We start from the raw sequence: 26,362 nt of genomic DNA, 5'->3' as shown, positions 1-26,362 counted from the left end.
TCCTTCCTTCCCTTCCCACCCCACGAGCTCAGCCCCTCCGCGTTCCAATCCCTCCCAGGAACGTTCTGACCCCACCTCCTCCCCTCGCCTTTTTCACTGCTCAGCGGGAGGCCGGCGGTGCCGCGTCACTACCAGGGGGAAGGGATAAAAGGGGGAGGGGCCGCGCGGGGGAAGGGCCCCAGGTCCGCGCAGGCTCGAAGCTGTGCAGTTGACTATATATGGTCAAAGCTCGGTGAGGACTGCTCGCTGGGCTCTCGCTTCCGGGTTGGGGAAGGCTTGGTCGCCGCCTGCACCCGCTGGAGCTGCGAGACCGGGAGTGAAACGGCCTCCGAGTGGGAGAGGCAGCAGTGTCCACTCGTGCACTGGACGCTCCGCGGTTTGGGGGGTGGTGTTGGGCTCTTTGCTAGAGCATTGGGGACCCCCGGGAGCAAGCGGCCGTGGTAACAAGTGGGCGAAGATGCCTTACGAGATCAGTAAGTATTTGCAGCCGCTCCTTGGGCACTGGAGCCCAGGGACGCTCCCCGCCAACTCCCTACCTCCCGCGCGAGAACTCCCCTCCCTCCAGCTCTCGGGTTCTTGAGCCTGCTCTGAAATGGGTAGCTCTACTGCCCTATCTGGCCTTCCCGACCTGGGGGGGATGGGAAGGTGGGATAGGAAGGAAGGGGCGCAGTGCCCGGGCGCTGCCCCGGCATTGGGGGTGGGGTGGTTTGAATGGGAAGGCGCTCTAGCATGCAATGCGGAAATACATCCCCACCTCTCCCTGTAGCCAGCCCTTTCCTCTACTTCTGCACATGCAAAAGTCTCATGGGGTTACCAGGTGAGGTGGGGGAGCAGCTTTCTCCCCCCTCCTTATTTAAAAAAAAAAAAAGAACCCCTCCTCGGAAAAGATAGCCCTACAGGAAAAATCATTCTGGGCCTCCCCCTCCAACGCCCTTCCTTAAAATGGATGGGCAGTCCTTTCCTTCTTGCTTCCGGAGTTGTTGGGAGCCTGGCATACTAATAGCTCACAGCAACAGGTGCTAAGGGGATGGAGGCTGGTAGGAAACCTAGCTCACCCTCTAGTCTTTCACCCTTCCCCTCCCCCACCCTGCCCCCCTTTTCGCAGAACCCCCAAGTTCGATCAGGCGGACACGCATACAGCGTTTGCCTATGTGCCTTTCTGTCTCCCTGCAGAGAGAGTGTTTGCCAGCCTGCCACAGGTTGAAAGAGGGGTTTCCAAAATCATTGGAGGAGACCCGAAAGGCAACAATTTTCTCTACACCAACGGAAAATGCGTCATCATAAGGAATATCGATGTAAAGTATTCCTCTTTTCAACCTTGTTCTCTTGCTTACCCACGGTTTCCCTTTTTCCCTTGGCCGGAGTTAATGGTCTACCTCTTTCCCCACCCAGACTCTGCGGTGATGCTGAGTAGTGAGGGAGAGGAAAGGTGAGGCTGGCGGCCACACCCCTTCCCTCCCTTCCCCCCATTCGGGCCAGATCCTAACAGGAAAAGGAGTTGGGAGATTCTCCTGCTGGCTGCCCCCCCCCCCACTCCCCCGTTTTTACAGCTGGGGAAACTGAGAAACAGAGGCTCCACAAGGCCAGTTAGTAACAGCAAGAATTCAGATTGCATGATCCCTCCCTTCACCCTGTTCCTCGGTGGGTCCCTTGGTGTTTTTCCGTTTTAAAGAATCTTTTTTTCCTGACCCTTGAAAATTGAGCTGGAGGAGGAAATGAAGTGTTCTTCTGCCCGCCCTTAGCCTTTATGAGTCACAGCACAGAAACACTAATGAATTTATTTCAAGTAATCACTCACTACAGGAATCCTGTACCCAGGATGAAAAGCAGTTTCAGGGCCAACTAATTGGAAAGGCTTCTAAATTATTGTTATTCCTCTGTAATTATTCAAATAACAGGCAGATTATTTCTTCTCTAGCTTTCTCCAGACCTGCATGTTAAAATTTTTCTACTTCCTTAATGTTTTTCTCTTCAGTTGAATTGGCTTTCAGGCCTCCACAGATATAGCTGTCTGCATGAATTATTTCTGACTAAGCCATCAGTGAGATGTTTCCAGCTTTTGCCTCTTAGAGTGGAATGGTATAAAGCTCTAATGCTCTTTAGTAACAGGAAGATGAGAATAATAGTAAATACACAGATAGCATTTATTTATTGGATTTGCAGTTTACAAAAGGCCTTGCTCCTAGTAGCCTTCTGAAGTTGACAAGTTTTATCATGTTTTTACCAACAAGAGTCTCCCAAAAGATTGTTCTCACAAGAGAGGCACACACAAGCATTTGATTGAAATGACACTGAATAATGAGCCCAGGCCTACCAGGTCTGTCACCTTTTTTTCACAGGGTTACTAGAGCTTAAATGAGACACTTGGTGCTTTGTAATGGGGAAGAGTGAACCATTGATGACTGATAATTCAATAAACATTTATTGAGCCCTGTGCTAATTAAATCATATCAACCTGTGCGTGATCCCAGCTGGTGGGAATTATACTTATTTTGTTGCTAAGTTCAGAAAGGCCCCTGCTAGTTGAGTCACAGATGGTGAATTTTTAGCCACAATAACTATTGGAGACCACATTCTTGGGTAATAGCCCATGCAGGTATGTGCTGAACCGGAGGTACCCTCATTGACAAAACTAAGGATTCCTGAAGGAGGTTATTACACCTACTTCACAGGACAAAAATCACCTTCCTATCTGTTATCTCATTTGATTATCACAGCAAGTAGTGATACCTTCTCCAAGTGTTGAGGTAGCTGAGAAAATTACCCCTCCTAAGCACCATCATTTTTTAAAAAACATTTTGGATGGGAAACTTCCTAATCTTTCTGCCTCCTTAAACCTAAGACCCTGAACTGAATGAATATAAAACCTTTCCTTGGTGACTCAGGATCTAAATTGTAAACATCAGTTGGACTGCTGGACCACAGTGTGGTATGCTGTCAATTTAGAGAATGTAGCGGAAAGAAAAATAAATTTAGGGTTTAAGTTCTAATGTTTAAATGTTGTGACTTTTGGCTAGTTACTTAGTCTCAGACTTGGTTCATTTATAAAAAGGGAGTGGGAGGGGGCAGTTAGGTGAGTGGGTAGAAAGCCAGGCCTGTGGAGACCAGAGGTCCTGGGCTCAAATCTGTCCTCTGATACCTCCTAGCTAATGTGACAGGGCAAATCACTTAACCCCAATTGCCTAGCCCATATTGCTTTTCTGCTTTAGAACTGATAATTAGACTTAGTATTGATTTTAAGACAACATGAGGATTTTTAAAAATAAAAAGTGGGTCGACTGGCCTTGTATTAAGGCCAAGGGATAATCAGTCAGCATCCCTTGTGCTACATTGGTATTTGTAAACTAAAATTTGGTGTAAAATAATTTTATGGAGGAATTGGTTCTTTGTGCCTTGAGGGAATAGGTCTTTCTATTTTTTCTTTGTTTTTTCTTTACATAGATGAGACGATGAAGATTAATATCTCACATTAGACATTAAAAACGTTTCATAGGGTTTGGGATACATTATTCTAAGTCTCAAAGCAGTCACATGAGGTTGATGTTATTACCCCATGTAAATCCATGAGGAAAACAAATGGCAAAGCCTCTCAGAATCCTTCTCTTCCTTCAAGATGAAGCCCAGGCACCATTTTCTTGAAGTTTTTTTTGGACTCCCCTTCCCCAAATGCTAATGCCTACCCTCCCTGCCAAACTACTTTATATTCTGAATGTGTATATATGTCATATATACACATATTTGCCTTCCCCGTTAGAATGTAAACTCCTTAAGAGTAGCAATTTTCTCATTGTTTTAATTCTTTCTATTTAAGTCAACCCTAGAACTTGACATAGTAGAACACTTAATAAATGCTTGTTTTTGCTTAGAATAGCTGAGAAATTATTCACACTTGGGCCTTCCTGACTCCATAAGTCTGGTGTTCTATCCGTATTTTTACAAGGCTCCCTTCAAAAGGAATATTTCCCCCAGGCAAAAGTCAAAAATAGAAGTGTCTGAAAACATTCATGTAGTAGGATTTCTCATGGTATATTCCAGGGACCATAAATGAGTCTGGCTAGAACTAAGACCAGGGTTGCCTGCCTGTTCCTCACGTGAGAGACTGTCTCATCTCCATTCCTGTGCAATCCCTTGTCTCTTCCCTTAGTCTGGTTTCCTTAGGAATTGGACTTCCCTCCTGGAGCCAGAGACCTTTTTGCTGTGCCTGCCTTTCCAGACTTCCTTGTATTTAATACATATACCTTTATATGGGTCCTGGATGTGTAGAGTAGTGGAGAGTTAGGTTGGAAACATGATAGTGGTCCTTGAATGCCAGGGCAAGGAGATTGAGTTTATTCTCTAGTGGGATGGATGTGAGAAGCAATTTGGAGTGGAAAGAACATTAGAAGATCAGCATTCTGCTCTTGATCATTCTGTAATCTTTCTAGCTTTATCCAAACCTCAGTAGCCTTTCCTGTAAAATGTAATTATTGGGCAAGATGAGCTAAAAGTCCCTTTCTATGACATCCTATGAAAGCTTTTATTCAGGGAGCCTTATTTTAAATACACTTATACCAGAATAGCCTTGATAAAACTTATCTACTCATATTCAACTCATGGTGTTTGTGTGAAAGCTGTATCCAAAGCCCAGGTTAATATCACTAAAAAAAAAAAAAATCTCTTCTATCTTAGAATTGATGCTGTGGGGGGGCAGCTGAGTAGCTCAGTGGATTTAGAGACAGGAGGTCCTAGGTTCAAATATGACCTCAGATACTTCCCAGCTGTGTGTCCCTGGACAAGTTACTTGACCCCCATTGCCTAGCTCTTAACTACTCTTTTGCCTTGGAACCAATACACCGTATTGATTCCAAAAGGTAAGGGTTAAAAAAAAATTGATCCTGTGTATTGGTTGCCTGTGGTCACACAGGAATTTTCTGAAACCAGGTTTGAGCATCAGGAGCTCCCATCTCCAGGTCTGGCCCCTCAATCCATTGAGCCATTCATCTCATAAATCCTATCTTAAATGAGTAACCCAAATCCTCATTCACTAGGTGAGTCAAAGCCCTGAGTTGCCAGCCAGTGGCACATGCCCCTGTGAGTGGAAAGTCTTACCTAAAGCTAAAAATGGGAGGTAATGCCACATTGACAGTTTTACAAATTTACACAGCATTCTTTGTTAGAGCTCGGGGCAGGGCTTTTTTTTTTTCTGGTTTCTCAAAACCTTCATGAGAGGAGAGCAACCTAAAAGAGATGATAAAACCAGATAGAAATCCAGATTTGTAGGCATCCAGAATGGACAGGACCAGGGAACAACTTGTTTACAGGATGCACAGGACTTGATGGGCAGGAGCATCCTGTCACAGGCAAGAGCAAGATACCTGGAGCTTGTCAGTATTGGCTTGTTACTGACAAATGCTGAAGTCATTTTGATCTTGTTTTATAAATGTGTATCATGCTGGAAGGACCAATCACAGAGGTTTCTTCTAAGGATCAAAAGATCCTATATTCTTATAAATATATGTAAAACTATATTCTTAAGGGGCACCTAAGTGGCTCAGTGGATTGAGAGCCAGGCCTGTAGATGGAGTTCTGGGTTCAAAATGTAGCTACAAAGAGCATTAATATAACTCCTTAAGGATTATGAAACATAATGAATAACTCATTTTCTCTCAAGTCTGGGAGGTGGGTGCTATTATTACTTTCATTTTACAAATGAGGAAACCTGTCCAGAGTCAAACAGCTAATGTCTGAGGTTGGATTTTAACTGGGGTCTCCATGACTCATATGCTCTATCGATTGTGCCACCCAGTACTTGCAAAGAAAAAAAAGGGGGGGTGACTCATTGGATTAAGAGCCAGACCTAGAGACAGGAGGCCTAGGTCCAAATCTGGCCTCAGACCCTTCCTAGCTGTGTGACCCTGGACAAGTCACTTGATCCCCATTGCCTAGCCCTTACTGCTCTTCTGCCTTGGAACCAATACATGGTATTGATTCTAAGAAGGTATGGGTTTTTAAAAAAAGCCCCTGCTCTTGAGAAGCTCTCATATCAACCCAGATTTTCTTGCTTAAAATTTAATTCCCTTCCCATACAGTCCATGCAAATATCAGCCACCCACATGCAGAATTGTGTGATGTCTATATAGTAAAAAGCCCCCTGTCTCCTAGCTTTTTGTTGGAGTCTAGACATACTGACTTTCCTGAGCACAGAAGATTTTTTGTCAGAAAATCTTGTCCAGGAAAGTGAGCCTGCTCCATCTAAGGCAATGGATCACAGGGTTTTAAGTCTGGAGTGTAAGCTGATGGCAGAGGTAACAGGTAGCCACTATTTTATATTCAAGGCTCTTGTCCTCCCCAGTGGAACTGGGAAAGAGCCAGCAAAACTAGGAAGGGCTCCTTGCAGAGTCCAGATGACAGGGGCCCTGCATTCTTGACTTTGAAAGGTCAGTGTTTCTAGGACCCATAGCAGTGTGCTGTGCTTCCTAGAGGAAGCAGCCCTTTGAGAAGTAGAGAGGGGAATGGGATGAGCTGGCATTGAGTGCTTCCATGGCACTTAGAGCTAGATTGGGTATTTTTTAAGACCCTTACCTTCTGCCTTAGAATCAATAGTGTGTATTGGTTCTAAGGCAGGAAAGCAGTGGGGGTTAAGTGACCTCTAAGCCTGGCTTTCAATCCACTGAGCCACCTGGTTGCCCTCTAGTTCAGGAATTCTTAACCCTGAGGTCCATGAATAGGTTTCAGAGTTTCTGTGAAAAGCAACCCCTTGATCTAACTAGGATTTAACATTTCCTTCCATTACAAATATAGACACCAGACTTTAGTCTGAAAGCCCATAGGTTTCACTAGGCTGCTAAAGGTTATTTCCCATCTGCCCTAATCTCCTTATTTTATCAAAATCCAGAGACCCTGCCTGAGACTTACCCAGTCTCAGAGAACTCATATATGGTGGCTCCTAATGAGGACTAAAGTTTTTCCTACCTCTCAGCCTCAAGGTAGAGAGGAGGAAGTCTAATTCATTGTGGAAAAGAGTATTAGATGTGGATTCAGAGGATCTGGGTGTGGTTTGGACTCTGCTTTTTGCTACCCAAATAACCTAGTCAAAATAACCTTGAAAACCCTGTGCTCAGAGTTCTCTAATTGGTAAAATGAGGAGTTAGCCTGGATCCATGACCTCTTTGATCTTTCCAGTGGGAGATCTTCCATCTCTATTAATGTTCAAAAACCTATTCTCTGAAATTCGAATTCTGAATAGGAGTTTTTTGGACTAGTCAAGTTCACCTTAGTCAAAATCCACCCTAAGTAACATCACAATATATAAAGTGAACAGTAACTGGAGTCATAGCAAGAATGGAATTGTTAGAACCAGAAAGAACCTTGGCCTATCCAGTTCAACACCAGATGATAGCATGGAAAGAACATCACATTTGGAGGCAGAAGTTCTCCATATTCTTCACCTGCCACTCTTGAGCCTCAAGCTTCCTTACTGTAAAATGGGAACTATATTATTCCCACTGCCTCCCTCATGGGATTATCAGGATCACATGAGCTCCATGTGTCAGCATCTTGTAATAAATGGCCAGGAGTTATCAGCTATAATTTTAGAGAGGAGCCTTGGGAGATGAGGTGATTTGCCCATGGTAATATGGCTTGTTAGTGGGAGGTTGTTAGCCCAGAAAGAACTCTAAGGTACATTGTGTTATTATGCCCTCCCAGAGTCTGTGGGAAAGTCTCAGAAGAGAAGAAAGCAGAGAAAAGAGTCTTGAAGTACTCATTAAGAGCCTAGTTGATTTCCCTAAAAGAATCATGGCTACCATGGGAATATCATTTCCCTTGGCTTTTAAAAATTGCAGGTCAGGAGAGAACTGAACCTAGAACTTTAGAGGCAGGGGATGGACCTTAGGAAATATCTAGCAAACTAAATATGTTGAATGAAAAAATTAAGGAAGCAATCCATTCTGGGAGGAGGTGCTTCTGAAGACCGAAGACCTGGGTTCATTTAATTTCCCTAGGTTCCAGTTTCCTTACCTGGGAAGTAAGGAGAGTTGGATAGATGGAGCCGGAGGGCCCTCATATTTTCAATTTTTATCTTTAGATGTTTCACTCTTTGGTAGATTAAGGAGTAGAATGGAATCTATTTTTTTTTTTTACACATTAGGCATTTAATAAATGCATTTTGGATTATAGTTGGGCCTGCTTTACCATATGGCCTAATAGATTTGAAATGAAAAGGCCTGGGTTCTTTAAATCATAGCTTTGTTGCTCTATTGGTGTGACTGGCTAAATCATTAAATCCCATTTCTCCACCTATAGACCCAGTATTCCAGTATTTCTGTATCCAAGGCCACTTAGGTAGTAAGCATCAGAGACTAGTAATCCCATTCAAACTCCTGCCCCAATATAGAACACCTTCATACAACAATCTCTTCTCAATCTTCCTTCAAAACCCTGAATTTGCATTCCTTTTTCAGGGTATTTGGTTTTCATTGTCTTGAAGATTAGACATGAATGGGCAGAGTATGTCTTTACTCTCTACTCCAAGTCTGGTTGCAGTTTCATGAGCCTTTAAGGATTGAATGTATTATTCCCATTTGACAGTTAAGGAAATAGAGGCTCAAAAACCATGTGGCTAGTAAGTTTCAGATCTGGGAATCCAACTCAGATCTCGGCTAACTCAATTTAAATGCTCTTTCCTCAAAAGCACTCTTTCACCAGTAAAGACTTATGTCCCATGACCCTCAGAATTTTTTTTTTGGTTTGTTTTCTTTGAACCCTTACCTTCTTAGTATCAATTCTAAGTCAGAAGGGTGTCTAGGGCTAGGCAGTTGGGATTGAGTGACTTGCCCAAGGTTATCTGAGAGTAGATTTGAACCCAGATCCTCCTGACTACAAGCCTACCTTTCTATTTGCTTTCTAGCTACCCCTTACCTGGTGTGTGTATATATATGTAAGTATATATATATATATATTTTTTTTTTTTAACTTGGATATGGTGGAGTGCCTTAAGGCACAGGAGAATGAGAACCTTGGGAACTTGAGTACATAAACCCATTAAGTGGCAGAGTGTGGTTTCAAGAGGAAAGCTAGTGGTCATCTTCAGATGCAGTCTGACAAATATGGGATTCCAGCCCTTGAGACTGCTAATGGATAGAAGGTCTGCCTTGAAGTCAGGAGGATCAGACTTCAAAGTCTTACTTTTAGCACATTTACTATATTTATATATTACGTATATATTGTAGATATTCTTCTTTACACTTGCTATAGCTAAGTGAGCCTGTGCAGTGTCTTCATGCCTCCAGGCCAATGTTCTCTAATAAATAGTGGTCAGGTTGCTTCCCCACATGAGCAAGGGAGCCAGGGATGTGTCCTAATGAAATCACAGCACCAGCTTTTGTCTATTTCCTCTCATCACATGTCCAACATGAGAGCAAGAGTGGAAGCAGGGAGTGCTGCCATATTGTGTTGGCCACTCTCTTGTCTGTTTGGGGGTGGGAATATAGAGCCCATAATGTCCTGGAGAATGCCTCTGTCCCCATGCCTTCTGATGGCTATTTGGCCGCCAGCTGTTTGTGTCCCAGTAGAACACTGCTCCTCTCTGGGCTTTGGGGCTTGGGTGATTTTGTTAGCTTCACAGTTCTTCAGCTTTCATCTCTAATGTTTTCTCCTGAATTTTCTGACCTATTTCACAAGCAAAGAGCCCAGCATGAAAAAAGAGTATTATTAGATCCTTTTTGCTGAGAACAGGCTGTTATCCACAATGTACTCTAATTGTCATGTGCCTCCTCAGTGATAAACCTGACATGCTGTGACACATTGGAGACAGGAAATAGTCTCATTTGTAGGGACTTCGATTGGCATAATGAGCTTGGCATTAGGGAGCTAGCCAAAAAGTAGCAGCTTGTCTTCCTCTGGGGCATTTATGACTACAAAGTACTTCATCATGATCCAATTTGAACCTCCCAATAGCCCTGTCAGGCAGGCAGGACAAATGATTATCTTCCCCTTGTTACTTCTGAGTAAACTGAGGTCTAGAGAATCTCAAGAGACTTCCCTGGGGGTCATGGAGCTTCGTTTTATTTTTTTTTTAACTTTGGTCCAGACACTGGGCAAAGCATTGAGGTTAAGAACCAATTTCTGCCTCCCTGACTTATATTTGGAAAGGATTGTTAGTGAGTTAATTACAAAATAATTTCACCAAGAAGAAAGAATAGGGGGCTGCTAGATGGTTTGGTGGATTGAGTCAGGCAGGTTCAAATCTGGCCTCATACCTCCCAGCAGTATGACCTTAGGTCACTAAACAAACTCCATTGCCTGGCCTTTACCACACTTCTGCCTTGGAACCAATGCACAGTATTGAGTCTTAAGACAAAAGATAAGGTTTTGGGGGGAGGGGTGCAGGAGACAATTATAAGGAAGAGGAGAGATCATTGTTTAGAAAGGCTCTTGTAGTTGGTAACACTTGAAGTCAAGTCAACAAGCATTTTATTAAGCTCTTACTCAGCACTGTGCTAATTGGTGGGAAATAACAAAGAAAGCCAAAAAAAATTCTATGCCCTGAAAGATCTCCCGTTTTAGTGGAAGAGCTCCTGTGCAGCTAAATTAGACTTTAAAAGAAGCTAGGGGATCAATTGAGCCAGAGGTGAGAAAGGGAGTACTTTCTAGACTTGGGATGCCCAGCAAATGTCAGAGGCAGGGTACATATGGAAACATCCGAGGAAGTGGCTAGCAGGCCTCTTGAAAGCCAGCAGAGGCTCAAGGAGTGTTTGGCTTCCAGCTCCTCTACTCTCTGCTGCCCGGATTTCTGAACAGCCACGCTGGGTCTCACTGACTTAGCTATAAGTCATCAGGTTTAATTAGGAACGTCTGAGCATACTCTCTGACCCAGTTTTGTTCAGAGTATTCTACTCTGGTGTCAAACTCTTATTAGAAATGACCCATAGTGTTCCACAGAGGAAGAGCCGTTTTCAGACACTCCGTTTCTAATTTCTCCAACCTGTATTGTCCTTTCCCACCTCCCCAAACCCTTCTCTTTCTATAGAGCCAAAGGTTTGAGCCTTTCTCCTTGGGAAAAGCCTTTCAGAATCAATAGTCATCCTCAGAATTCACCTAGCAACAATAGTATTAGCCCTCCTCAACCTGGCCTTTGGTCTACCTGTTCAATCTGCTTCTGTGTTCCTCCACGCCACTGGCCAAATTGTTTCTCACACATGATGCTGAGTCTCTAATTTCCTTCAAGATTCAGCTACCTAATGTGAAAGGCTCTTCCCTGGTTACCTAATGGAGATATTCCTTTGTATCTGTCTTATGTATGTTGTCTTTTATTTAAAGTGAGGTCACCCTTCGAATGTTATTCTTTCAGAAAGCATTTATTAAATCAGACTGTGCTAGGTAAAAGAGGGAAAGGAAAAAAAGTGCAATCTCCTTGAGGACAAGAGACAGTTTTTTAGCAGCTTAATATGGTTTAAATGACTTCATTTACTGTGAGATAGGGAACACAAAGCCCTCCTTGCCACCACTCCTTACCAACTGTACTCTGATTGGCCAGTTCAGATGACTTTATTGCCCTGTTTCAAAGGTGTAATGCAAGAAGATAAAGTTGGTGTTATGGCATGGTGTGTGTAGATGGTAACTGTGATATTCCTTTCCCATTTCATTGAGGAAACAAACTATTTTTAAAGGGCAGAGCATTGTACTAGGTTCTGAGTGACATAAAAAATGCCCATACAGATCTTTATTTATTTATAATATTTATATATGTAATATATAATTGCTCAATAAATATATAAGTAGTATGTATTGTATATATTATATTCGTATTATATATTGTTTATATACAGATATCTATAATATACATATTATATATTGAGTATTTTTGGTCAAAACAGTATGTATAGGGAATTTGACTAACTTGGCACAGTATGTATTTACACTGTTTAGCATTATTAAGCAAAGGATGAGATACCCGGTATCATTGAATTACATTGTCATAATATTTGAATACTAAAGGACCTTAAATAATCTAGTCTAACCCTCTTAGTTTTACAGACAAAATAAAGGTCTAGAGAATGGAATTGACTTGTCCATTATAAATGGAACTAATTAGTACCAGCTGAGACTTGAACTCCAGTCTCTTGACTCCTAGTGCAGCATCCTTTCATTAGAAAATGAGCAGATTCTTTCCTTCCCTTCCCTTGTATGTATACTGACCCCAACTCCTCTTGGGTTCCCCATTCTGCAGAATCCAGCAATTGCAGACATTTACACAGAACACGCCCATCAAGTTGTGGTGGCCAAGTATGCACCTAGCGGCTTCTACATCGCATCTGGAGGTAGGATATCCCACTTGTGCATGTATGCGTCATCTCTGGGGCTTGGGCTGGGGATTAATGAATGATTGCAGGAGCACTTACTGACCCTGGATGTAGGGTAGTAGAGGGAAATTAGAGGGGTGGGAGAACCAATCTCATTAGCTTTGGTTTGAATAAAATTGGCAGGTTGAGAAAAGCTGAAAGGACACCAGAACCAAAGCTTATTCAGTGGGTGCCCAGCCATCTGGTGACCACCTTTCAGCTGGTTTCCAATCGCAGGCACCCGCTAGCATGCCTTCCATAGATAAGAACCAGCTTTTTCTGTGGAGCTGGCTATAATACTCCTTTGTGGGTGTCTCTTGTGAAATAGTTGAACTAGTTTCCTGACCCATAAGACTTGGTTTTTATTTTTAGTAACTCTTCAGTTTTGTGTCACAGTGCCTTTTTCACCCCCTTTTAGTCTGTTGTCTCAAAGGCAAAGATGTGGAGAAAGGGTCCTTTCCAACAGTGTAGTCAGCCCTTGCTAGGAAATGAGTTTTATGGTTGGATTAGTTCTGCATCTTCTCTCAAGTACTTGTCATTTTCAGATTTCCCTCCCCAACCCTCACATGCATACAACCCTTGTATTTAGTGTATAAGTGGCATTTAAGTTTAGTCTTGAAGCAGTGACACCTTATTTAAAGTGTTATTTGTGTAGTAGTCCCCTTCATAACTCCTCTGCATCCCCAGCAATAAATGGATTCCTGCCCATATTGGTAACCTTCCCCAATTCTTCAAACTCATTGGAGTAGTAGTTCTTTCCTAGAGAGGGCCATGAATTGTTTTTTGTTTTGTTTTTAAATATCCAAATAATTATTTTAATAAAATTGGTTTCCTTTGTAATTCTATGTGTTTTATTTGTGTTTAAAAAACTTCTTCTGAGAAGGGGTCCATATGCTTTGTTAAATTGCCAGAGTAAGGTCAGTGACTGAAATTGGATGCAGGAGATATTAGAAACCCAGAACCAGCATTTTACAGAAAATAGTGGGATCCATAAATTGTAATTATTGTGCTTTCCCATAAATGGTAGTGGGGTAGGGAGAAACGTATGAATTTTCCAGTGTATGGCATACGTTTACATTTCCAGATGGCAATTCTTTTTTGTGTGAAATGAGTTTTAGATCTTAAAAGGTAATGATTTAATGTTGCTCTAGAGATTAGTACAGGCCACTAGTCTATAAATAGTTCAGATCTCAGAGTAATGAGGGAGACAAAAGAAGGTGGTGCAACATTTGACAGAGTAGGCTGCCTTTGGAGCTGGTCTTCCAAGGAGGTGGCAGCTTCTTTGGCAGCTGAATATAAAGGGCCATTTGGATCCTTGGCTTTTTTTCTGGCCCCTTCTAACTGTATTTGTGTTCTGCATTCGTAAGACTTCATTATTTAATGCTTCCTTCCAGAGGGTCAAAACCGATAGGTGGAGAGAATTTGGCTAAGCCTTGGCATGATGCATTTTTGGGAGAGATGTTGGTAGCCCCTGGGTGATGTGAGAATAAGATCAAATTTTGTCAAGGCAAGTGAAGGGATGAGTCCTCCTTAGGAAGACACCGGGGCTTCCCCCTCCAGCTGCCTACTGTTGCTACGCACATATTTCCATGTCCTTGTTTCCACTTTTTTCAGTGATGCCTCCAAGGATGCATTTCAGGACTGCCTTTAGTACATGTCTTCTGCCAATTCAACTCCCCAGGAATTGTACCCCTCAGGCCTGAGGAGGCAAATGCCAGTCTAGGACAAGATCCCAGCTCCATCCTTTGGTCTTCTGAGGATCTGTTTGCTCCCTACTCATCAATCTAATGTGGGCTCCTTAGCATTTTATGTGGTGATGAGATAATATCTCCTTACTCATAAAAATGCCAAGAAGCCCACAGTAGGTGCATAGCTAGATATGACCAAGGATGTTGCGAAATCTGCCACTTTTCACTTTACAGATTTAAAAAAAAAGAGAGAGAGAGACCCGGGGAGGTCAGGGACTTGTCCAATGTCACACGGGTAGTGTTAGAAGTAGAATTTCAATACTGAAATACAGGTCTTTTGTTTCCAAAGCTAATGCTGTTCTCTGAATAACTCGGGTTCTTTTTTTTTTTTTTTTAATTTAGAATACTTTTGCGTGGTTACATGATTCATGATCCCCCACCTCCCACTTTTTCTTCTCCCCCTCCCAAAGCTGACAAGTAGTTCCATTGAGTTATACATGTATCAGTGTTCAAAACCTATTTCCATGTTATTCATATTTGCAGTAGAGTAATCCTTTAACATCAAAACCCTAATCACTTCCCTATCACATTATGTGGTTGATCATGTATTTTCCTAATGTATTTCTACTCCCACAGTTCTTTCTCTGGTTGTGGATAGCATTATTTCTTCTACATTTCTCTGGATTGTCATTGCATTGCTACTAGCAGAGAAGTCCATTACATTCAATTGTACCACAGTGTATCAGTTTCTTAGTACAATGTTCTCCTGGTTATGTTCCTTTTGCATTGCATCAATTCATGGAGGTCTTTCCAGTTTACTTTAGAACACTTTTTCATGTGCTTATTGATAGTTTTGATTTTATCCTGTGAAAACTCCTGTGTCCCTTGACCATCTATTGATTAGGGGATAGTTTGATTTTTTTGGTAGATTTGACTTAGTTTCTTACATATTTGAGAAATTAAACCTTTGTCAAAGTTTTGTTATAAAAATGTTCTCCCAGTTTGTTACTTTCCTTCTAATTTTGGTTGCATTTGTTTTGTTTGTACAAAAAAATACCCGTTTTAATTTGATATAATCAAAGTCATTTTACATTTTGCAATATTCTCTTATCTCTTGCTTGGTCTTAAAATTCCTTCCTTTTCCACAGATTTGACAGGTATATTAATCTATGATCACCTGATTTATTATTTCACTCTTTATATTTAAGTCATTTAACCAATTTGAGTTTATCTTGATCTCAACCTAATTTTCCCCATGCTCTTTTCCAATATGCCCAGCAGTTTTTGCCAAATAGGGAATTCTTTAGTGACTCAGGTTCTTGAAATTTGTTTTAAAAAACCTTTAAAAAAATACTACATATATGCCTATTATCTTTCATAACATAGTATAAGGTAGGATGCCTTACCCTCTCTAATTGCCAAATAAATCTGATCTTTACAGATGTATTTCACTTAATCATGTACATATTTTTCTTGGAAGACAAAGAATATCTTCTAATAGTGATTTGCCCTTAATAATAGCTAGCAGTTTTATAGCCCTTTGAAATTTGGAAACTGCTTTACGGATCTCAACAACCTTTGGAAGTCATTATGATCCCTGTTTTACAGTTGAGGAAACTGAGGCAGGTGGCTTGCCCAGGAACACACCCAGATAGTAGTTATCTGAAGCTAGATTTGAACTTGGGGCTGTGCTCTATGGGGAACTTCTTTCAGAAGTACCCTCCAGCTGTGGAAGTCAGACCCTTGTCATGGATATGGCTTGAGGTGAAGCAATGGAAGTAACAAAAGACATCCAGTGCTTGACCTTATATTGGTGGAAGCTTTAATTGTGGCCAAGAAAAGGACCACCTTTTAGGCACTTTCACAATTTCCTTGCAACTAACAATGCATAAAGAAATGCATTTTCTTTAATTAAAAATGAAAAAAATGGGGTTCTCCAATCCCCATGCTCCCCTCTGCTGTCAGTCACCATGCTAATTTGTGAAGAGGGTACTCTTGGTAGCTGATACTTGCTGACAGGATTCTGGCAGGGAGGGAGGAGAGAAGCCTATGGTTTTTCTTCTACAATCTGTTAAGTTGAAAATGCAGCCCTTGGGGGGGGAGGGGGTGGATCTGTATAAAACAATGGCTGTGATATACCTTTCCACATTTTTCTGTCTCACAAAAGAACCCACTTGAGGGTCACATTTATTCTTGGTTTTACAGTCTTTTGGAAGAGACTTAAGGGAGCAGGATTTCAGTGCTCAAAGGGGGAAGCTTGGAATGAATAATGTTAGAACTGGGAGGAACCCCAGAGACTATTTTAGGATCTGATCATTCCCCTGTTTGCTAAATTCCAGCAGTTCTTTATTACCTCTCGAATCAGGTCTCTTAAGCCTTTTTGGCTTTTAGAGCCCTTCCTCACCTTCCTATCTTCCCAGTCTTCTCCCTCCACCGCCAAACCCCCTCCATCCGCCCATACTTTTTGGAAACCCAGACCACTGGTCTCCTTATTGCTAACTCACACAGGATTCTCTTTATCTCTCAACTCTGCATTTCCATTGTCTGCCCCTCCTTCAAGTCCCAACTAAATTCTCTCCTTCTGCAAGGATCCTTCCTTCCCTCTGACAATATCTCCACTTTTTATAGAGTCCTCTGCATATTGTCTCCTTCATTAGCTGATGAACTCTTTGAGACTGGTGATTGTCTCTTACCTTTATTTATAAACCCAATGCTTGCTACTTGCTTAATAAATGCTTTTTGTTGTTCAGTCATTTTTCAGTTGTGTATGTCTGTGAGACTCCATTTGAGGTTTTCATGGCAGAGTGGTTTACCATTTCCTTTTCCAGCTTATTTTACAGATGAGGAAACTGAGGCAAACAGGGATAAGTGACTTATGCAAGGTCACACAGCTAGTAATCTGAAGCCAGGTTTTTGAACTCTTAAAATTGAATCTTTTGATTCTACACATGGCATTCTGATATCACATAGCTGTCCCAATAAATGCTACTCATCTAATAGAAACTTCTTCCATTTTTTACGGCAGAAGGAAAGATAATTACATGGGTAGTTTGAGATTCAAACCCTGAACTGACTTCAAATATGACGCTCTTGTCTTTCCACCAGGACAAAAGCTTAAATTCAGAGAATAAATTTAGATTTTTTGGTAAATTTCTAAACAAGCAAGTTGACTGGTACTTTGGTGTTAAATTCTATTGCTTCTTCTTTCTTTGCACAGCCCATAGTCACTTTCACTTTTTTTGGTGACGGAATCATTTTTTTTCATCTTTCTGAGTCCGAATAGTTCAGTGCTAGAGGAGGGGATTCGATGCTAGAGGGACTTGGAATCAGGGATCCTGAATCTAAACCCTTTCTCAGGTGATGAATGTCCTTGGATGGACTAATCGAGTAACTTTCTCTGTTGGTAAAATGGTAATAATTGTACTGCCTGCCTTCTATATTTAGTGTCAGGTTCCAACTACCTATACTACTAGGTAAAGCCCTTTGCAATGGATATAAATAAGAGTTAGTACCTCCCACCTAGGCCTCACCATTTGCTGTCAAGAGCATCTTATCTTATTGCCCAAAGGTTAAGTTGAAGAAATTGTATTTCAAAAGAGAAGCCCTTTTTTCTGTAGTAAATGGGTCCCTGCCATTTAAACCAGTCATTTTGTGCAAAAACCCTTTGTACATAGACCATTCTTAAACTAGTTTCCAGGATGCCCCCTAGTGCCTGGGACAGACGGTGGAGCTAATCCCTGCTGCCATGCTGATTATTCTTACTCTCCTATCCCTTCATCCTTGGCAGATGTCTCTGGAAAGCTTAGGATCTGGGATACCACACAGAAGGAGCATCTTCTCAAGTATGAATATCAGCCTTTTGCTGGCAAGATTAAGGACATTGCCTGGACTGAAGATAGCAAGAGGATCGCAGTTGTTGGAGAAGGAAGAGAGAAGTGAGTGACTGGTTGTATAAGCCCTCCTTACCTTGTTCTCTCCAGTGTATAGATTTTATTCTTAAGACTTATTAAATAAAAAGTTTTGGTGCTGATACTTAGAGGGCAGGGACCTTCTTTGGTGTATCTTACAGGATCTTTGCTCTGTACCTGCATGGAGTAAGCCCTTGGAGAATTGGAAGGTTTTATCCTTATAGAGAACCATAGAATTTGAGTACTAGAAGAGGGATACTTAGAGATTTTATCTGAGAAATGTAATCTTTTTTTCTTGATCAGTTTTTGAAAAAAAGTAAAATTTACAGTAAGAGCAAGTAAGTGACTTGCCCATCAATTTCCAGGTTTGACCTATGCCTCTTTCCACACCACTTTTGCTTTAATTTAATTTAATTCACTCTGCAGTCAGGTTTCACTTTTTTTTGTCCTATAGCAACATAAAGATTCATGGCACAATACTTCTTCAGATACATTTTCACTTTCTGCATAGAGCCATGTTCTGTCTAGAGAGTATTACTGATGGGTAGTGATGATGAAATCCAAGACACAGAATCGCTGAATGTTAAGAGTTGGAGGAGACCCTTGTGGTTATCAGATCAGCTGAGGCCAAGGAACCAGCCTCAGTCTATGCCAGAAGCAGAATTGAAACCCTAGGGCCTAGAATCCTAATCTAATACCTCCACTCTCCTTAAGTAACAGTAGCTTACATCAAATTCAAATAGAAAGGAATTCTTACAGCCTCTTAATTGACTTAAAAAAGCCACAAGTTAATATAATTTCTATTGTATCATATTTTTATTTTTTTTTGTTCAGCGTTTCCCAGTTAAATTTTTAATTATTATTTTAAAAAACCTTCCCCTTCCATCTTTGAATCAATACTCAGCAGTAAAGGCTAAGCAATGGGAGTGAAGTGACTTGCCTAGGGTCACCCAGCTAGGAAATATCAGAATCCAGGCCCTTCCACCACTAGCCTTCCTTTTATTTCAACACAAATTGGGAGTTCAACAGAGCTCTAGTATACATAATCTTAATTTTTTTTAACTACCAGAAATAAGCATGAAACCTTTCCGCCTTGGGACAAATATTCCCTTATGTTGAACTGAAATGATAAAGTGTTATTTTAAGGATGGATTTCCAACTTCAGCCAGGACAATGGGAGGGTAGCAGAAACAGAAAGTCAGCAAGTTACCCTCTGTTAAACAAAGAGGCTGGATTAGCTTGTCAGGGCCAAGTTGACAAATTGTGCAAAGTGGTCTTAACATATTTCCCCTGTGTCTGGTTCTCCTGTGGTGTTTTTTTTTTTTTGATGGTGTGTTTTAATCTTTTAAGGTTTGGAGCGGTCTTTCTGTGGGATACTGGCTCTTCAGTTGGGGAGGTAACAGGACATAACAAAGTGATCAATAGCGTCGATATTAAACAAACCAGGCCTTACCGGCTCGCAACAGCCAGCGATGACAACTGTGCAGCCTTCTTTGAGGGACCACCATTCAAGTTCAAATTCACAATTGGCGTAAGTTGGCTTTTTCCTTTGTGGATGGCTATATTGAACTTTGGCGTTCACAATAACCCTATTTTGGACAGAAATTAGGGAAGTCATATGAAAGAAGGAATGCTTGAAAAAGCAGTGACGTCTTATGGAAAGAGCCCTGAATTAGAATGACCCAGGTTCAAATCCCATTTCTGTGCTATCTCTTGGCTTCCATTCCCTTCTCTATAAAAATATGAGGGGTTGAGGGGGCAGCTAGATGGCTCAGTGGACAGAGCCAGGCCTGGAGACGGGAGGAGGTCCTGGGGTCAAATGTGACCTCAGATACTTCCTACCTATGTGACCCTGAACAAGTCAAACTCCAATTGCCCAGCACCTAGCGCTCTTCTGCCATGGAACCTATAGTTAGTATTATAAGACTGAAGGTAAGAGTTGTTTTTGTTTTTTTATGAGGAGTTAGATTAGATAATTTCAAGATCAGAGGACTCAGAGTGGCATTTTAAAACTCATTTGACTAGCCTCTCATTTTATATGGAAACAAACTGAGGCACAGAGCTGCTAAGTTAATTTTTTAGAATCACACCAAGCTAGTAAAGTAGCAAAACTGGGGTTCTCCCTGGATCTCTTAGAGTATTAATTCCTTTCGTATTGTATATCATATGCAATATAACATTTATTATTATAGTAATGATAATGATTAATATATTAGGATGACTACATTACAATTCTGTTATAGATATTGTAATATATTGTATTACATGTTTATCATTATAATGCATAAATATTATAATAAACCTACTATATAATATATAGTAATGAATAGAATATAAAATAGGCCATTTCTTTCATGTGTTTTTACAAATTGTCATTTGCTTGTGAGAAGAATGGTATAAAGTAGAATGCTGGACTTAAAATCTCAGTTAGATTTTTGGTTCCATTTAAGGAAAAAGATGCTAATTTTAGCTGTTCTAAAATGGAATGGATTGCCTTAGAAATAATGAGTTCCCCTTTTTCAGAGAGTGTTCTTACAGAAGCTGTGTGACCAGTGGGGAATTTTTTGAGGGAGGGAAGTCCCTGTATTGAGTAAATCAGACTCGAGGTGACCTCTAATGCGTTCTGTAGCTCTGCTGGACCATCTCCTGTGGCTATTGGTTAATTGGCATGTGGAATACTGGTTATTTTGGGAGCACTGTTGTTAAAGGTCACCCTTTTGTTCTATATGTAGAGGGGTTGTAGAGCGATAGATCCTTTTTCCTTGTTGTTTTTTTTTTTATCACAACTGAGTATAGTAATTAAGTCCACTGATCTGAACCCACAAAGGGAGGGAAATTATAGGTTTCCAGAGGAACTCAAGGCTGTCTGCTGGTTCTTCCCTTTATACAACTGTGTAAAAAGTTCAGACTGTTTATTCTACCCATGTTTTCCTCCTTCCAAAATGAAGGATGTGCTTGGAAGAAAGAATTTGTAAATTAAAAATTTTGTTTTCCTTTTTGGGAGCTCTGGAGCTCACTGGCTGTCTAAGTAGTCAGCCGAATATTTTAGTGGGGATTCCTGCTTAAGCACAAATTAGATTAGATGTCTTCAGAAATCATGGAAAATTCTGTCAGTCTGTACCATCAGATATTTAATAGACACAAAATTGTGCTAGAATCTAGTTGTTTAGTTGTTTTTCAGTCTTGTCTGACTCTTCATGATCCCATTAGGAGTTTGTTCAGCGAAGATATTGGAGTGGTTTGCCATTTCTTTCTGCAGTTCATTTTACAGATAAAGAAACTGAGGCAGACAGTATTACAGGACTAGCCTAGACCTGCATAGCTATTATCTGAGGCCAGATTTAAACTCAGAAGATGAGTTTTTCTGACCCTAGATCCAGCAAAGCTCCCTGTCCTCTGGAATTCTCCCCCTCTTGGCCTACCTCACAACCCAGCTATAAATCCCACCTTTTCCAAAATTCCTTATAATGCCTGCACTTTCTATCCATGCATTATCTCCAATTCTTCTTGTATGTCTCACAGAGTGGTTTTTTTTGGGGGGGGGGCACTCTGGCTCCTTCTTTTGACTGAACTCCATAAAAGCAGAGACTTGGCAGTTATCCTAGCAGTTATCAAAGTACTGGTACATAGTAGGCACTTAAATATTTATTGGTTGAGTTTTATCAATTGATTTAATCAGAAATAAACTCTGCCATTGAGCTGTGTGATTCTCAGGCAGGACCTTCATCTCTTTTAGTCCTTCCTTTCCTCTTGTAAAATTTTTTCTAAGTGGTTTCCAAGATCCCTTCTGGCTTCTAATCTGGTCCTGTGAAGGAGCTTTTGGAGTAAAAGAACTGCTTTAAAAAAGAGATTTATGGAATAACCCTGTACCCCTGCAAACTTTCATGAATTCAAATGACATTCATTGGTTGTACTGGAAATCACAGTGTGATGGTGGGCTGCTGAGCAGGGCATTTAGGGTGCTCGCTGTGAAAATGAGTTAAGTTTGCCGAGTTTTTGGTAAAGATTTCCCAGGCACAAATGTAGAGGCATTGAAGGGAAAGAAAATTCAGTCTTTATTTCTTACCTCGTAGCTTTTCCTGAAGTTAAAAAGGAAGTTTTCTTCTTAGCATTTTTCTTTTTCTTTCCCCCCCTCTCCCTGCCTCACTCCCCAATTTTCACATATTTTTGGTTTCAAGTTACAAAACTGGCCCTGAATGTAGGACCTTTGGCAAGAATAGTTGCCCCTCTGGTGATTAGAGTCCTAGTTTACCTTGTCCAAACTGATTGTCTTTTTTTCTCTGTCTAGGCTCCAGAGTTCTAAATGTAACTTTAGGACTCTGTGTCAGTAATCGGAGGAACCCAAGCCCTTAGCCCACTGATAAGAGTTGTGCAAACTCCTGTTAAATGTATCTGCTTAGGACAGGCTCTATTGGATACTTTACCAAGGTTGGTTTGCTTTAGATTCAAATCTTTTGAGTCTCTTTTATCACCAGTCTCTCCCAGCCCAGCCTGTGCATCCTCCAAATTGAGGTTGATTTTTAGACTACAGGCAAGACTTTTTAGATCTAAAAAACAGATTAAAGCATTTATTAATAAGCACTTATTGTGTGCCTGCCACTACAGTTAGTGCTGAGAATACAAACACAAGCAAAAAGATAGTCCTAGCCCTCAAGAAGCTTCCATTTTAATGGGGGCAGAGGGGCAGGGAGAACAACATATAAAAAGCTGAAGAGCAGGCCAGAGAGAAAGTGTAGCAATAGTCTGGGAGTCGTGGGCTGAGCTAGGTTTGAATCTTAATTGAAAGAAATTCTCTTTCTTTCCTTTTCTCCCTTGCCTTCCATCTTGGAATCAATACTATGTATTGGTTCTAAGGCAGAAGAGTGGTAAGGGATAGGCAATTGGGTTAAGTGAATTGCCTTGGGTCACACAACTAGAAAGTTTTCTGAGGCCAGATTTGAACCAAGGACCTCCTGTTTTCTAGACCTGGCTCTCAATCCATTGAACCACCATCTCTGTTCCCTAAGAAATCCTTTTCTGGTGATCAGCTCCTCTTGGTTATCTTGAACAACTTTCTTTAGTTCATAGAAAACTTAATATATGTGCTGGAAAAAGGGATCCTGGACTCCTGAATCCTCTGCTGACTTGGTGCCCTTTGATTCTTTTATGGGGATTTCATCTTCACCCCTAAAATGAAGAGAACTACGAATATGCAAGAGTGGATAGAAGCCTCTGTTTGGAGTCAGGAAGACCCAGATTCAAATCCAAACATTTGATCTTAGGCAAATCACTTTATAGAGTTCTTCATTGTTTTGTAACATAGCTAAAACTTAGATCTTAGATGAGATAAAGTGCTATTTAGTTGTCTACATTAATTTACAAAACCATTGCAACTTTGAGTCCGCCATCTTAATTTTCATTTCTCTATTAATGGTTGATGTTGGGTGGAATGGAATCTTTGGAGATGGATTAGCCACAGATCTTTTATTTTAAAGAGGAGGATAGAGAGAGTGAAGAATTCCATGTGAACAGTAAGGGTTGGATACGAGTCAAGACCCCTTGATCTCCAGTCCAGGGTTGTCTTCTTTTTGCCAGGCAGACTGCTATTTTGGGGGAGCTTCTTTCTTTAGACTAGAAGGAAAGTGAGTTCAGGAGATAAACTTTATCTAAATCTCGAGTACAAAAAAAAAAAGCTGTACACTGGCTTTTAGCCACTCTTCGATATGCATAGTCTGCTTCATTTTAGAAGTGGAGATGAAATTCCAAAAAGGGAATTAAAGTGCTCCCAGTCAGCAGAGGATCATCATGATATTTAGCCTTGCAAAAGAATTAAGAAAATTCACCTTCTTCTCTTCTTAATTGAAGTTGGTGCCTGAGGTTTCAGAATATTGCTTATACTTGCAATATGTCATTGTGGTGATGAGTTGGTTTTGCTGAAATATCTTTTTTACTCTTTATTTTTCTTCCATAAAGAAAAAAAGCTCATTTTATTGGGGGGGGGGTGTATATTTGGTTGTTTTTTCTGTTTTTTTTTCATTTTTTCCCCCCAAAGATTTTTGAAAGACAGTCATGGGGCATCTAGGTGGCACAGTTAATAGAGCACCAGTCCTGGAGAATTTGAGTTCAAATAAGAGTTGGGGGAGGGGGGAGACAATGACCTATTAAGAGTTTGTGGATTATGAGAGAGAGAGGAGGGATGAGTTTAGAAATGAAGGTGATGTAAAAACAAGATACAAAAAAAAATAACTTTATTAAAAAAAAAATTTTTTTTTTTTGAGTTAAGTCTGCAATTTTCTGTAGGCTAAACATCCCTGGATTAGCCAACCTTCACCTTCTGGGATCAGCTCGTTTAGAGATGTGATCTTCTCCAGAATGTTTCAAGGGACCCACACTTGTTGTGAGCTTGTACCCAACAAGAGTTTATCTTGTTTCTGTTTGTCTCTAATAAAGCAGTTATATTTATCAGGAGATAACAGAATTGATTTACATGCTACGTACTGAAGGGCACAAACCTAAGTTTCTCACATAAATGAAGTCTTCTTCCCTATCTGGGATATTCTCTGCCATGACTTGAGGGGGTAGCAGTTGATTTAATTTGACTCATAAATTGGCACTGTTTGGATTCTGCAAATTCACACTCTGACTCCCTTGTAACTGATGAGTAATGCTGGAGGAAGGCTTAAGATAGCAGCTTTCTCTAAATGTGGGATTTCCACTGTTCTGCCTAGTCCTTTGGAATGTGGTGTAGTCACAGTTTACAAAAGTAGGCAGAAATCTGTCTTGGGTATTATTAGAGGTGTAACCTTCCTATATAAACAACCTAAACTCAAGCTTTTCAGTCAAGCCCAGAGTTGTTTTTATTTTGGGCAGTAGTAGCAAGGGGTAATCCCATTATTTTGAAAAAAGGAGTTTATTTTATGGTTTTTTTTTTAAGCAATCTCAAAAGCCTTTATATAAAGTATATTATTATATTGTGATTGTATCATTATTATATGATATATTTAAGCCAAAACAGTAACACAAAACAATAATGTAAAATATTGTATATTATTATATAATATATAAATATAACGTGATGTGTTTAAGCCAAAACAGTAATATAAAACAATAATATAAAATTATATTTATGCACAAGTCCTACATTGATGCTAATAACTGGGTGAATAGTGGGGGGCCCTAGTTTTAGAGGCAGAGGGCCTGGTTCTATTGCTTAGTGCTTGTGTGGCCTCTTAAGCAAGTCCTTTCACCTCTCTGAACCTGATCCCTCATCTGTAAAATGAGCAAAAAAAGAACTTTTAAGATCCCTTCTGGTTCTAAATGTATGACCTTGACAAACTGATTTCTTTTCATTCATACTTTAAAATAAAATCTAATTTCTTTTCAACCCGTACCATCCATCTTAGAATACAATCTAATCTGAGTGGTGTTGTCCTGTGAGATTCAGATTGTGGGTTATAAAATAGTATCAGGGCCTACCAAAAAGTGATAGAAAATAAAGTGTCAGAATCAGAGAAAATTGTAGATGGAAGAGCTGTGTCCACCAGCAAACAGGGAGCTAACTGGGTGGCCTCATTGGCCATCAAGAGTAGAGTAGCCCTTTGGAAACAGATCCTGCCTCTGGTTCTGCCTACTCAAAGTGTCTGGTGGAATTGATCTATTTTTAGCATTTGCTTTTTTTTGGTGATCAGGGTCTGGTTATTTATTCTGCTCTGCTGTCAGCTATTTGGAGGACACTCTCATCAGTCTTGTGTGCATTTGGAAAATGAGTACTAGCTGTGCCCTGGGCTTAGGGGAGCATTTCCTGGAAGGAGATGCCAGGAGGAAGGTGCCTTGAGAGCAGCCTCAATGGCTGTGAAGTGGATGCTTCCTATCCGGTGTCACCTAAACCTCTGGTGTCTGTTTTCATGGTAGGAAGCTTGGATTTATTTGGAGGTTTGTGTTTCAGGGGGGGAATCATAGATATCAAGCCTGAAAGACGAAAGAAGAGGCTCCAATACAAATCCCTCCTCCTCTTTTTATTTTGCACAGACAGAAGTGAAGTGATTTTGCTTGGGGTCCCCTGGCTAACGGTGTCTGAGGTCAGATTTGAATGTGGGTCTTAATGATGCTACTACTTTTGATATTTCCTTCCCCCTATCCTATAGCATGATGGCTTATTGACTTCATAATTAAATTTGTTGTCTGTTTCTTGGGTGTAGGGATGTGGGTAAGAAATGGGAATAAATTCCATTTGCTTTTTTTCTCTTACTTTAGGATCTGAACTTAAAGCCTCTCCTTAGTGATTTTTTTTTTAATTAATTTTTCCATGGTTACTTGACTCTTGTTTCCCTTCCCTCTCCCAGAGTTTGACAAGAAATTCTCCTGGGTTATACATATGTTAGATAGTGTTTATTTATTTTGCCAAGAAGGTGTTCCCTTCAGTATGATGACTATACGCAGGAAAAAATGTTGCTCGGTCTCCTTTTTT

General features: G+C 40.7%; 1 protein-coding gene across 1 annotated transcript in view; it reads left to right on the top strand.

Moving 5' to 3' along the window:
- Positions 1 to 210: 210 nt before the first annotated feature.
- Positions 211 to 26,362, top strand: part of WDR1 (WD repeat domain 1) — a 51,425-nt gene continuing 25,273 nt past the window's right edge. The window contains exons 1-5 of the mRNA XM_056802425.1: positions 211 to 473; positions 1,174 to 1,295; positions 12,209 to 12,299; positions 17,796 to 17,943; positions 19,267 to 19,447. Coding sequence (XP_056658403.1) covers positions 458 to 473; positions 1,174 to 1,295; positions 12,209 to 12,299; positions 17,796 to 17,943; positions 19,267 to 19,447 — 558 coding nt within the window. The 5' untranslated portion in view covers positions 211 to 457. The remainder of the gene's footprint in view (positions 474 to 1,173; positions 1,296 to 12,208; positions 12,300 to 17,795; positions 17,944 to 19,266; positions 19,448 to 26,362) is intronic.

This window comes from Monodelphis domestica, chromosome 6 (genome assembly GCF_027887165.1).
Source record: "Monodelphis domestica isolate mMonDom1 chromosome 6, mMonDom1.pri, whole genome shotgun sequence".
Lineage (NCBI taxonomy): Eukaryota > Metazoa > Chordata > Mammalia > Didelphimorphia > Didelphidae > Monodelphis > Monodelphis domestica.
Note: the sequence above shows the minus strand (reverse complement) of the source record. Positions and strands in the feature narration are given on the sequence as shown.